Source organism: Oryx dammah, unplaced genomic scaffold (assembly GCF_014754425.2).
Source record: "Oryx dammah isolate SB20612 unplaced genomic scaffold, SCBI_Odam_1.1 HiC_scaffold_26, whole genome shotgun sequence".
Lineage (NCBI taxonomy): Eukaryota > Metazoa > Chordata > Mammalia > Artiodactyla > Bovidae > Oryx > Oryx dammah.
The window spans coordinates 15564150-15577731 of record NW_024070210.1 but is presented as its reverse complement, the minus strand read 5'-3'; the positions used below and the strand labels follow the sequence as shown (position 1 = coordinate 15577731).

At 51.9% G+C, this 13582-nt stretch overlaps 1 protein-coding gene across 4 annotated transcripts in view; it reads left to right on the top strand.

Moving 5' to 3' along the window:
• IFT43 (intraflagellar transport 43) overlaps nt 1–13318 on the top strand; it is a 114952-nt gene extending 101634 nt beyond the window's left edge. For all 4 annotated transcript variants that reach the window (XM_040226034.1, XM_040226037.1, XM_040226036.1 and 1 more), the window contains 4 exons: nt 11988–12060; nt 12303–12378; nt 12861–12923; nt 13052–13318. In XM_040226034.1, coding sequence (XP_040081968.1) covers nt 11988–12060; nt 12303–12378; nt 12861–12923; nt 13052–13171 — 332 coding nt within the window. In that variant the 3' untranslated portion in view covers nt 13172–13318. The remainder of the gene's footprint in view (nt 1–11987; nt 12061–12302; nt 12379–12860; nt 12924–13051) is intronic.
• The last annotated feature ends 264 nt before the right edge of the window (nt 13319–13582 follow it).

The window sequence follows — 13582 nt, the reverse complement described above, 5'->3', positions numbered from 1 at the left end:
ATAGCTGCGCAAGGTCAGCAGGTCAGGGGCAGACCTGGGACCCAGGTTTCCTGACTCCTGATTGGGTCTGCCCTCTGCACAGCAAGAGTCTGAATTTGGTTCTTCTGTGATAGACAGTGAAAGCCACACTTCTCGTGGGGAAATGAACTCTAGTAGATGGAAACTCTTGAGGCCCCAGTGGCTGACTTCACAGCTCCCCATTGTGGGTTTGGCCAGGGCTGGCCCCCAGAGCCAATGAGACACCAGAGAAGTTACAGGGAATTGGCCTGAAGTTTCATTAATGCAGCAAGAGAAGTTGTTTTAACTTGGTTTTGTGTTCAAGGTCCCATGATCCCACCATGGGAAAAGCATACACCACCAGCGTAGGTATCTGGGAGCTGATGGACTGTGTTGACTCAGCAAGCTTAGTAGAGACTGGTTTGGCTCTGTTCTTCTTGCCTCTCAAAGAGGCAGTGTCAGGGCAGGTTTTGGAAATGGAGTTAAGCTTGGACCAGACTTTGGTTGTTCTGCTTTGTCCCCTCAGTTGTCCCCTACCTCCCCTGGTCCAGCTGCTCAGCACAGCCTGGAGTGTTGACCAGACCTCCCGCTCACTGGCAGAGCTAGAACAGCATGCTCTAGGCCCCTTGGTGGTCCCCTGCCATCTCTGGGTCACACCAGCCTTCCCAAACTCTCCATCACGAACATCTCTACCCAAAAGGCAGTTGACAGTGACCAGTCTCTGGGGCTCCAGTTTCTTTGTTCGTATGAGCAGCTTTCTGGGATGTCCCTGTCTGAAGAGGTGGGACGGGGAAGATGAAGCAAGTCTTGGACCACACATGCACGACTGTTGTAAACGAAGCAGCCTGTACTGACCTTCCTCTAGGAACACAGGGAAGGCTCCGTCAGCATCCCATGGTGCTGTAGTCTGTTTGGAGGAATGTGATTAATAATAAATCTTCCAACATTAGGCATTGACAAAAGCAAAAGAGAGCTCACCCTCCCTGAAATAGCTCTGGGGACCTGGGTGTTTATTCTGTAACCCCTTGGCTTCTTTCCCTATTGAATACAGAAGACAGGATTGGGATAGGACAAAGCTAATCCCACTTAGCTTTGTGAGACAGTCCTAGGGGTGACTGTGAGCCATGGTCCCGCTCTGGGGAGAAGCACCGGTCCTTCTCTGCACAGCTGTGAAGGGAATGATGGATGAGGGACGAGAGGAGACGAAGCCAGGTTGGTGAGAACCACCACCCGGGGACATCTTACGCTCCTTAGATTTTTATGTGATTAGAAAGAAATAGAGGCTCGATGGCCTAGGATGTCTGTTTCAAGCGATGGGGACTGTATAGAGAAGAGGCATGGTGTTCTCTACACTAAAAGAGACAAATGGATTTGTAGGAGTTGCTCCAAATAGTCTGTAACTAAAGCCACAGTCAGCTGTGGCCTGGGGGCTGTATTCTCCAAGCAGGCGGCCGTGGTGCCCTTACTTGACCTGAAGTCTGACGGTCAGACAGCACTTAGGTGAGACGGGAAGGAACAGGCTTGATTGTGCATCTGAGGTTGGGACTCAGCACATCACTTGGGCCTCAGTGTGAGAAGTCTCCCCTTCCGACACCTGCAGATAAGCAAAGCCTAGGTATAGCAGAAATCCAGCGAAGCAGTGATAGGGGACCCTCTTACCTTAGCGAGAGATGAACTTTGTATGGCCAACCGGTAGGGTCTTCCTTTCCAGTTTCAGGTCCTCCCAGCTTTCTAAACATGCCCAGATGTCTGCCATGTGTGTGGGTATACTCGCCTATACGTACACACATGCAGGAGGGCAGATATTGGGAAAAATGATTCCTGAGTCCATAAGTGTGGTTGACGGACTGGGTTTACCTAAAAGACCCTTTAAGAGAAAGCTCTTGAAAGATGATTACAGAATTGAGACACCATCATTTAAAAGTGCTCGAGGCAAACGCCTTTGAAAATTGCAGCAGCGGAGGGACGGAGAGAGAACCAGGCAGCCCTTGATTGTTGGGCTGTTCCCTCAGGACCCGTCGCCCCCCCTCCCCGCTCTGTTTCGCATCTGATAAGAGAGAGAGCAGCGGTAAGACTCCTCATCTATCTTATGAAAATCCGATTCGGAATGGCTGTGATCAAAACCAGCTGGCTGTCACCAGCGGTGGCCTTGCACGGAGGAAACCGCTCAGAAGCCGTTCCGTATGTGGGGGTGTCACGGGTGGCACCGATCAAAGGAGCATTTTTTTAATAAATATATATAAGGAAAAACACAAAACCTAAGAATTTAGAATAAAAGCGGTGGAGTTTGTCTTGTTTTTTTCTTTCAGCATAACACGAAGAGGATGAAATAGAATCAGATCCGCCGGGTTTCTACCACTTCTAGTGGCGGCTCTGAGAAGGCCGCTCTCTGTCACGTTCATTCTGTGTTCACTGTGTCTCAGGCCTTGTTGAAGAGAGCAGAGAGGTCCTCCCTTTTCCGTCCCTTCCAGCCGCTTCATCCCTCGTCACCTTTAAAGGCCGTTCCCCCTCGTCATCCTTAACACGTCTCTCCAGATCAAAGCTGGAACCGACGTGAAGCGCCGAGTGAGAGCTGCTGGCAGTAACCGGGAGCCTCCCTGTTCATTGTTTTAATTTCCTTCGAGTAGTAACCAGGGTATCAAAAAAGTGAAGTCGCTCAGTCATGTCCGACTCTTTGCAACCCCGTGGACTGTAGTCTGCCAGGCTCCTCCATCCATGAGATTTTCCAGGCAAGAATACTGGAGTGGGTTGCCATTGCCTTCTCCAGGGGGATCTTCCCGACCCAGGGATTGAGAACCTGGGTCTCCCGCATTGTAGGCAGATGCTTTACAACCTGAGCCCCCAGGAAGTCGTTCCCTAGAGGTACCCCTCTCAGGTGACGCTGGGCTCCTTCCCCATGTTAGGCTCCTGGGCTGAACGGGGCGTTTCCCTGTGGAGAACCACCATTGCGTCTGCTTTGTCTGCCAGGAGCACCACCTTTAATTGCAGCAGAGGGTCAGTCCTGGTTGATGGCCCTTCGCGTGGTCCATAGGGACTCTCCCGCAGCCCCTGGTGGACTGGCTGGGATGACGGGGCAAGTCTCCTGGGGTGTCGCATTCGAGGCTCCTTCTGGAATGTGCTCCTGGGCCCCCTGCAGGTGATACGCTGAGGCGGGGCCTGCACGCCCGAGGCAGGCCACGAGCTGAGTCAGCATGCAGCACAGCCTCCCGTCTGCCCACCGTCCAGCCCGTCCAGCCAGCACCGCCCCCGCTGAGACCCGGCTTGTCTCAGACAGACTCAGCCCCAGCCCTGCCCTCGCGGCCCAGCGTCAGCCAGGACGGTTGCCACAGTGGGGGGGCTGGGCGGAGCAACCGGCTCTATTTCTTTTTTAGTTTTTATTGGACTGTAATTGCTTTACGGTGTTGTGTTACTTTCTGCTGTACAACAGAATGGATCCACCGGATGTATACATCTATCCCCTCTTTTTTGGATCTCCTCCCCGTTGTCACCACAGAGCTTTGACTAGGGTTCGCTGTGCTTTACAGCAGGTTCCCGTTACTCATCTATTGTATGCATAGTAACGTACTGATGTATGCGTCAGTCCCAACCTCCCATTTCATCCTACCCTTCTCCCCCGCTGGCGTCCGTACGTCTCTTCTCTACGTCCCTGTCTCTGTTTCTGCTTTGCACGTGGGTTCAACACCAGCTGTTTTGATGTTCTTCTTGAGGTCAGTGATCTCTTTCCCCAGCAGCACGAGGAAGGGGGTCGGTTGGGTAGAAGCCCAGAGACTTCTCAGCATATATGGAATATGGATGAAGCCCCCCACACCCCCTGCCAGCCAGCGCCTCAGGAGACGGGCATCTTCTTTCTGTCCCTGGCACTGATTTCCTCAGGGACCTGCTTGTGCGCCTTTTGCTCATAGTCAGAACCGGTTTCTCAGCCCCTGCAGCGGGCCCTCTGGCCAATAGTGTCACAGTGTTCAGCCTCTCTTCTCTGAGGGCGGCCCGGCTGGGTCAGGCGGACTCACCGGGGACCGGTCTTCATGAAGCAGAGCTGCCCGGGATCCGCAGGTGCCTTTTTGCCCTGGAACCCGAGTCCCCCCGGGGACTGCAAGGGCCCAGAGCTCCTCTGAGAGCATCCCTTCCCCTCGTCTCTTCGGGTGTTTGAAGCCTGTTGCCTACTGCTTTCCCCTTTTCTTTTCCCTTTAAAAAAAAATGCTTCATTTTTTCACTTAGAAAAAAAAATTATTTATACGATTGAGATCCACTAATTAAAGCCATTTTCTGGTATTTGGTTACTGGAGCGTTTGATGTCTCTCTGACAAGACCATGAAATGCACGGAGTGTCCACGGGGACAGAATTTGCTGAACACGGCTCTTTGTAAATGAGGGGACACAGTGTCGCAGCCGCTCATGAATATGAAACGCCCATGATGCCACCTCAGTGGACTTGGGAACACAGATGAATCCTGTCATGTGCTAAATGAGACCAATTTCTTTCACTTAACTTCATCTTCAATCAGACCTTCTTCCATTTGCCTGTTTAAAATTCCCCATACGTGATACAGAAGGTAACAGCATTCAGTAAAACAAAGTTTTGCAGCTGCAGAGAAAAATGATAATGATCTCGGGTAAAGTTGCCATCTCCTAGAAACATGGACATTCTTTTGAAAGCTCTTGAGCTCTGCTGAGGGTCTGTTGACTTTGAACACACCATTGGAGGTTGTCTCGACTGCTCTTCTTGGGGTCTCCCCTCTGCAGTGTGTCAGGTCCCTTTCAGGTGGGTTGGTTGTTGAACATGACTGTGCCTTATAAAGGGTGGACGTGAGCCCTTGGCAGCCCGCAAGTGCTCTGCAATGGCCGGGGTACTGCCGGAGAAGCAGTTGTGTGGGGCTGTATGGGTCCTCTACCCCGGGGAGCCAGGGTGAGGTTAGTGAGTGAAGCAAGAGGGACATATGTCATCAGTCCGCATCTAGAAGGACCAGGCCAGGTAGGCCGACCCTAGTACCATTTACTAAGGCATCAGGATCAGAATGTGCTGAAGTTTAGAAGAGACTTCATGTAGTTCTCTAGAAACCCTTCTGGCCACGACTACGGAATCCCATTCAGAAATCCCCAACCAAGAACCATCAGCACAGAGTAAAAGCTGAAGAAATGCAGAGAGGAGCAGCTCCCTGCCTGCACCATCTTTGCCTGGGTGGGATCAGGGCCCGGGTCAGGGTGTCTTTGTTCTCTCCTTCCTCTGCAGGAAGATTTATGCTCCAGGGAAAGAGCCTGAGTGATGCTCAGAGTGCCCTCATCGCAAGTGGAGTCCAATATAAGAAATCACCTTCTGTTCTTGTACCAAAACAAGCAGACGACAGCCAGATGTGAAGGCAGGCTCATTGCAGCAACCTGGGGCCAGGGTTTTTGCAAGAGGCAGGCAGGCTGCTTGCTGTCAAGCCACAGGGGCTAAAAAGGATCCCACTGGGACTTCCTGGGTACTTAGCATTTTAGTGCGACGGTGTGATGGTATTATCCATAATGAATGGATTTCAGGGCAAATGGCAGCTTCTCACATCTTTGAAATCAGTTGTAATTGATCCTGCTGGTGTCCCCACATTTCTATTATTTATTTAAGCACCCCTCATTTATTTCTGTGGTTTCATCTGGTGGTTGGTTGGTTGGTAGGCCTGTTGACAGACTGATGTACTGGTATCATAATAAGTTTTCCATTTGGCAACCTCTCCCTTTGGCATTAGTTCCTACTGTTGTTGCTATACATCAACAAGCCTTTACTGGGACTCCCAGAAAGTGGAGTGATAAGACTGGGGCACACCAGAGATCAAGAGGAAGCTCAAGGAGATTGGTGAAGGACAGTGTGACCCAGCCTCAGGATGGAAGCCAAGGGGTCCGTAGGGACCATATTTGAGTGACTCTTCCTCTGTAACTTTGTCCCCACTGCTCCGTCGTTTCTTGTGTATGCACAGGCCCTTCCCAGCAGGCCTTGCAGCTCTCAAGTAAAGCAAAGCCTTTGCTATGATGCCATCAAACCCAGGAAGTGTCTAAGGATGGCTCTTGGTTGTTCTTGTGAAATGAATCCTGCTTAAGCAGCTCTGAGACTCAATAGCACATATACTACAACCAGAATGATCTAGAGAAAATGAACATGGCATCCTTCTATGGATGTGGCTTTCAGATTTGAGAGACATTTATTGATGTCAGTTCTGTTCAATTGTCCTTTAGTCTGTCCGTCTTTGGGAATGCAGAAGTGACTGAGACATGGTCTTCACCCTCAACTAGTTCATCATCTAGGAGGTAGGCCGAGGGCAAATGGCACTTACTCTACCTACAGCAAGGTGATCAGGTCCATCCTGTGGCCTTGAATAAAGTATTATGGAAAGACAGAGGAAGCTCTGAATTCTGCTTTTGGCTTCCCAGATGATCTACAAAGAAAGGGATGTGCATTTTACTTATTCTGCTCATTTGTCATCATTTCCTAAGTGTATAGGCTCTCCCACTACAATTTGTTCATGCTTATTCAGTCCGTCTTGGTTTGCCCCTAACACGCTTCCGGAGGGGTCTTGCCTGTAGCAGGCGCCCATCAGGCACGTGTCTCCTGGCTGGTCGGTGCAGGTTCTTCCCCATCTGGCACCTGATGCCCTCTCTCCTGCCTTGCTCGGTGCGGCTCTCCTGAGCCCTCCACGTCAGCCACACCAGCCTTCCTCGGAGAGTTGCCCCTCGTCTCCTGGCACCTTTGAGCACGCTGTCCCCTGCCTGGCTTAGTGCTGTTTGTCCTCCAGCTGCTCTGTCCAAGTTCTGAGACCTCCCCTCACCCCTCACACCACCCCTCAAAATCCCAAGTTAGATTCTCTCTGGATGGAATTAAGTGCATTCTGCAGCATCTGTTCAGTAGAGTACTAGCCTGCCAGGCTCCTCTGTCCATGGAATTCTCCGGGCAACCATACTGGAGTGGGTAGCCATTCCTTTCTCCAGGGGCTCTTCCCGACTCAGGGATTGAACCCAGGTCTCCCACATTGCAGGCAGATTATTTACCGTCTGAGCCATTAGGGAAACCCATAAAATACTAGATGGCCATTTAAAAGAATAAGATGGATCTGTACACTGAAAAAGAAAGACAGAAATCAGTCACAGAATGATGGATATGTAACGTGCCACTTGCAAACATTTTTAAAAGGACAAACGCACTGTATATGCAAAAATTGTTTTCAGTAACCATATATGAGAAATGATTAATAGCAATCACTTCTAGAGAGATGACTGGGGTTCATATAAGGAAAGGATGTTTTCCGTCTTAAACTTGTCTGTAGCATTTGAATTTGTTACCACATGTGATGTTACTTTCACCTGGTGGCTCAGATGGTAAAGAATCCACCTGCAATGCGGGAGACCTGGGTTCGATCCCTGGGTCAGGAAGATCCCCTGGAGAAGGGAACAGCTACCCACTCCAGTATTCTGGCCTGGAGAGTTCCATGGACCATACAGTCCATGCCGCTGCTGCTGCTAAGTCGCTTCAGTCGTGTCTGACTCTGTGCGACCCCATAGACGGCAGCCCACCAGGCTCCCCCGTCCCTGGGATTCTCTAGGCAAGAACACTGGAGTGGGTTGCCATTTCCTTCTCCAATGCATGAAAGTGAAAAGTCAAAGTGAAGTTGCTCAGTTGTGTCCGACTCTTAGTGACCCCATGGAGTGTAGCCTACCAGGCTCCTCCGTCCATGGGATTTTCCAGGCAAGAGCACTGGAGTGGGGTGCCATTGCCTTCTCCAGTCCATAGAGTCACACAAATGCAGTTTCCTCACCCTGTGGCTAATTGGGCACCACATGGGGCCCAGAAGCAGGTGAACAGCAAGTGAGATCGCTGACATGAGAGGCCCAGAGCAAATGCCCAGCAGGGAAGGCCTGTTTTATTAAGGAGCCCAAGTGGAAGAGAGTGGCAGGTGACCTGTGGTGGGGGGGGGCGCCCTCTTTGGGGACCAAGATCAAGGATGAGGGCTCCGCTCCCAGGGTATTGGCACGTCAACCCTCTTGCCTCTCCGGCCCCTTTCCTGGGGGTGTCTGAGGTATCTTAGCCACCTGCTCCTCGTCATGGCTGGTTTAACGCCACACGGCCAGCAGGGGAGGGAGTCTCTGGGCTCTCGCGTGTTGGTCCATTTTCCTTTCTGCTCCAACAGCCTTGTTGTAGGCAAGTAACCAGTGGGCGTATGGTGAGGAAGAGACTTAGCTTAGTTATGGTTCCTGGGAGGCAGAGGAATAACCAAAAACAGAGGACCCTGAGTCTCCAGGCAAGACAGTTTGTCCCAACTCTAGGCGGTTGTCTCACCCCTCCACTAGCCAAAGCGGCTTGAAGTCACTGCACCTTTGCAAAGAAAGCCTGAGGGCGGCACAGACTGGGAGTCTGGGGTGGTTGCAGTTGAACTGGAGTGGGAAGCCTGCTCTGTCCATTCCTAATGCCTCATTCCACGCAAACTGCTCCATCTTACTGAGCCTCAGTGTCATCTGGAAAATGAGGCAAATGGGCAGGATTAAATGCGAAAATGAGGATAAAGCCATATAGCTTCTCTCCGTGCTCAATGTTTTATCTGTCAGGTAGGTAAGAATAGTACAGAATATTTATTAGGTGCCCAGCATAGCACTTAGTGTTTTAGAAAAAGTGTCCCATGTATACCTTACAGCAACATATGAAATGGGTGTAGTTATGCTCCCCATTTTACAGCTGTAGGAACTGAGGCATTGAGAGGGTAAAGTTGCACAGCTAGTCCGTGGGGGCACCAGGTTGTGAATGCCTCCAGCGCCTGCACTCTTAACCACCAGACAGGAGGCCTGCCCACATGCTTAACAAAGCCACTGTTTCTGTTAACATTCTTATTGTTAGCAGCATGGAAGAAAATGAGACTAAAGTCAATAGAATGACTGAACTTTCAGTGGTGCTGGAGCAGAGTCCTTTATTCCTCTTATCATCGCTATTAAAGGTATATCGTCGCATATACCTTGGGATGTTAAACTTGATACCCTGAATCAGACCGGGTCTCTGGTCCAGGCCTACAGGTGACGTAGCCATCACTGACTGCAGACACAGCTGCTTCGTTCCGTGCAGGTCATTTTGTAAAGAAGCGGATTGATTTCTCAAGCCCGTTTTCTTTTCCTAGGTTTGTTCATCATGTATATGTGTGTGAGCAAGAGAGGGGAGTGGGACTCGGGGGAGAGAAAGAGGCAAAGAAGACAGAAACTGTTGGGAATATGTCACGTACTCATAAGCAAGACCTTGTTTGTGACTGTACTTCAGAAACTGTAAAATGAGGAAGTTCTTTGAAATTTGCCCAAGACCTGCTCCACGGCCACCTGTTCCTCCGGGGCCGGGAGTTGGATGGCCAGGCTCTGCAGCGATGCACTCAAGCTGTCACTGCACCGGAATGCTCCAGCTTGCCTCGGCCTGGCTGTCATCGCTGGCTCCATCCCACTCCGGCGCTTCGCTGGGCTCTGTCGGGCACCAGGCTTCCAATTAGAGAGAGACCCCACTGTGTGGCCAGCGCCACCCGCGTCCCTCTGAGCAGCCCCTTTGCCAAGGCCCACACTGACCTCCGCTCTGGCGCAGATGGGGCCAACCCCACTCGCTTTCCTGCACATTTGGAGGAAGGAGGCAGGGATGAACGGGGAAGCCCTTGGGGACCCGGAGTGGACTGCGGGCTGAAGCGCAGCTCCTCAGTGCGGGGAGAAGCTGGGCAGGGTTGACAGGGCCCAAAAGCTGACATTGCAGAGCAAGGGAGGACTGGGGAAGACCCGATCCTGAGCCTGAAGCTCAGCAAAAGGGGGGGCATTTTCTTACCAGCTTTTGAATATTCATCTCAGGCTGGGCCCCACGCCGAGCAGAGCCAAGAGTAGCCTGCTGTCTCACACCGGACCTGTCACGGTGCTGATGGCACATGGCTCGGCCAGCTTCCTCCCTGCCCGGCTGCAGGGCCCATGCGGTCGGTCTCATCAGCCTGGGAGGCCCCTCGCCCCAGACTCAGGGACGGTGCCATCAGCCAGCAGTGGACTGGATCCGCTCAGAGCAAGCTGAATTTCTATTAGCATAAAAAATAGAAAATTAGAGAATTCTGTATCAGTTCTCTAGCAGGATAGAGAGATACCATCTAACCTCTGAACAGCTTCTTTTTGGATAGAGGACTTGCTGAGTGTGATTCATTATTTCTGGGCTGCTGTGTGCATCTTTATTTCCCTTTTATCAGCCATTTCTTTTCATTTTCATCCTTTTACTCGTTGTCTTTCTCTGCCTGTCTCTTTCTCTCTCGTTTTATTTTCTGTGTCTCCGTCTCTCCCTCGCGTGTTCTCTCTCTCTTTCCAGGTACAACATCTGTAACTCTGCCATCGGAAGCAGTAATAAAGACACCAGGCTGGGAACTGACATTTATATATACTCAGGCTAAGCTTGACTAAAACCATTACAAAGTCCTAAACAGTGAATAGCCTGAAGGTGGGAAGGGTCCTTTCCAGCTGCTCTTGGAATGATTCTGTATCTCTTTAAAAAAAAAAAAAAGTTGATTTAGTCCATAGAAGCAAAAAGGAAAGGTGTCTTCACTATTCTCGCCTCTCTGGAATTTTTAATATTCGTAGTTGGTTTGGGACTTCCAGGACTGTCTCTCCCTGCTTCACCTTTTTTTTTTTCCTCTCTCTGTCCCATCTCTCTTTATCTCTGTGCAGACTGGTTAAAACAAAGACACCCCCTCTGCCAGTCAGCGATGCTCCCTGAGAGATGGCGGCCCTTCCTTAGGGTGCTTGAGAAGAGGGCTGGTTTCTCTGCCGTGAGCAAGTTGCCGCTATTCAGTGACGCGCTGTCCCTCTGCTTCTCCCTTCGCATGAGCTTGTTAGATTGACGAAAGGAATGGCCTCGTGTCTCCTCCTGTGTCTGTATGTCCATCTCATACAGAGAATTCAGAAAAGAAGACTCTCCAGGAGACAGCAAGGGCAGCGTCATCTTTAGAATCAGCATTGTTTAGGATATTAGACCTGGCCGATGGAGACACGGGCTTCCCTCATAGCTCAGCTGGTAAAGAATCTGCCTGCAATGCAGGAGACCCCAGTTTGATTCCTGGGTCAGGAAGATCCCCTGGAGAAGGGATAGGCTACCCACTCCAGTATTCTTGGGCTTCCCTTGTGGTTCAGCTGGTAAAGAAGCCACCTGCAGTGTGGAAGACCTGGGTTTGATCTCTGGGTTGGGAAGATCCCCTGAAGAAGGAAACGGCTACCCACTCCAGTATTCTGGCCTGGAGAATTCCATGGACTGTATAGTCCATGGGGTTGCAAAGAGTCGGACACGACTGAGCAACCTTCACTTTCAATGGAGCTACTGATCCTGTACGCTGCCGGGAAGCCAGGTCACATCATTAGGTGTAAAGTGACCTTGCAGATACAGGCTCAGGGCTGCGATGGTTGCGAACACTAGGACGAGCTGATGCACACGTGGGCCTCGGGCGCGAGGAAGTGCGCTCATGGAGACGTCCGCCTGGTGACCCGGCATGTTCCCCACTCCTCTGTCTCTGACCGTGCCAGGCTCACTCAGCTCCTCTTTTCTTTCCTCTCCTCTATGCGCTTCCCCCCAGGGCTGTCCAGGACTTTCTTCTCATTTCTTTACATTTCTCCTTGGAGAGCTACTCCGATGGCTTCTAACATGGACCAAATGTCAGGACCACCCAAGAAATCTTATGGGAAAATTCAGCCTCCCAGGCCCCACCCAGGAAACTTTAATTCCCGCAGGTTCTGTGGTAATAAAGCCTGAGATTCAGAAATTGTTGAAATTCCACCTTCAGTTCTCATGCACACCTCGAGTTCAGTTCCACCACCCTGAATCGGTGGGGAGGTGATGCTGGAGGCCAGAGACCATCTGAGTGTCCATTCTACCCAAAGCCTGTAGCCCTTACGGTGGCCACGGTGTTGAAGCTGCTGAGTTGTCAGTGGGGAAGTAGGCTAAATCCCTACTCATGCTGCTGACAGTTTGGCCTACCCTCTGGTTGCAGATATCCCTGTTATTCCGGACCTGGAGGAGGTTCAGGAGGAAGACTTCGTCTTGCAGGTGGCAGCCCCTCCCAGGTGTGTTATATTTGCCTGAAGTTAGAGGGAGCCTGGGGAACGTGCCAGGCGCCATCAGCAGTGATGCTGCCCCCTTGGGGAGATCCACACGTCTCTAGTGATGGGCCCCATCCCAGGGTTCCCATTTTATTGCACATTTTTCCCCCATTCTGGTCCTTCCCAGCTGCCCAGGAGACTCTGGGCACAGCGGCCTGGCAGTGCGGCTGACATCGGTTTCTGCCCACATTCTGTCTTTCCCACAGCATCCAGGTCAACCGAGTGATGACCTACCGCGACCTGGACAATGACCTCATGAAGTACTCAGCCTTTCAGACCTTGGTGAGTGGACAGCTGCTACACAGAGGGGCAGGCGCCCGCCAACATCTGCAGATATTTCTCAGTTTCTCCCAGGCCTTGCAGGCCCTCCTCCATGAGGCTCTGAGGCTGCCAGGCGACAGTCCCTTTGCCGGAGAGATCCTCCTCGGGTATTAGAGCATCCCTGGACCCAGCCTATCCCAGTGTTCTCAGGGCCAGTCTCCCCCATGCCCCCGCCTGCCCTCTTGGCATCAGTAGACATGCTGCATCATGCCTGCCCCTCCCAGGTGTTCCCTTTGCCCCAAGAAGTGCCCAGCCCGTAGGACATCGTGGTGCCCGCCCCAGCTCTCAGCAGCCATGTGGTCCACCCACAAGTTTGCTATTTCACAAGGTGTTCCTGCAGGCCTGGGTTTGGAAAGTTCTACACCACTCAACTTGGTCCCCAGAGGTCATTGTCCAAAGGCCCCGTGGTACACATACCCCCCCCCCGACCCCAACATTTACAGGATGGAGAGATTGACCTGAAGCTCCTCACCAAAGTCCTGGCGCCGGAGCACGAGGTTCGAGAGGTACGTGGCAGCGGCAGGTCCTGCCCCTCGGCCGTGAGCAGGGGCCCCGAGGCTGACCTTAGCGGAAGGCTGGCTGTGCCCGAGGGGAGGGCCTCCCCCATCTCACCCCAGGATGCCTCTCTTGGCAGGACGACGTCAGCTGGGACTGGGACCGTCTGTACACAGAGGTGTCCTCCGAGCTCCTCAGCGAGTGGGACGCGCTGCAGACAGACAAGGAGGGCCCTGTGGGGCAGCCTGCACACACCTGAGCCATGGGGTTGCTCTCCCTGCACGCACACACCTCCACTCTGGACTCAAGGAAAAGGCCATAAACCTAAAGAAGCTCGCAAGAGGCTCAGGATTTTTATATATGGACTATTTTGTAATAAAAATATTTTCTCTTGTAAGAAATTGCATCGTTCTGTGGCACGAAATTGCTTTTGCTCTGTAACCCTCTCTTCCATTTGTTTGCACCACCCTCTTGGAAAAATCCATCAGGGGTGAAGGAAGGCATCTTTTGAGCCAGTGATGGGAACTCGCCCCATCGCTGAAGAGCAGGAGGGAAAGCTAGATGGGGGAGGGGAAGGCTCTGCACTCTGTTCACAGAGGCCACAGCAGCTCCAGGGAGCATCTCCTGCTGGGGACCTGGGGAGGGCCTAGCTGGACGCCTTTCTCCCTTT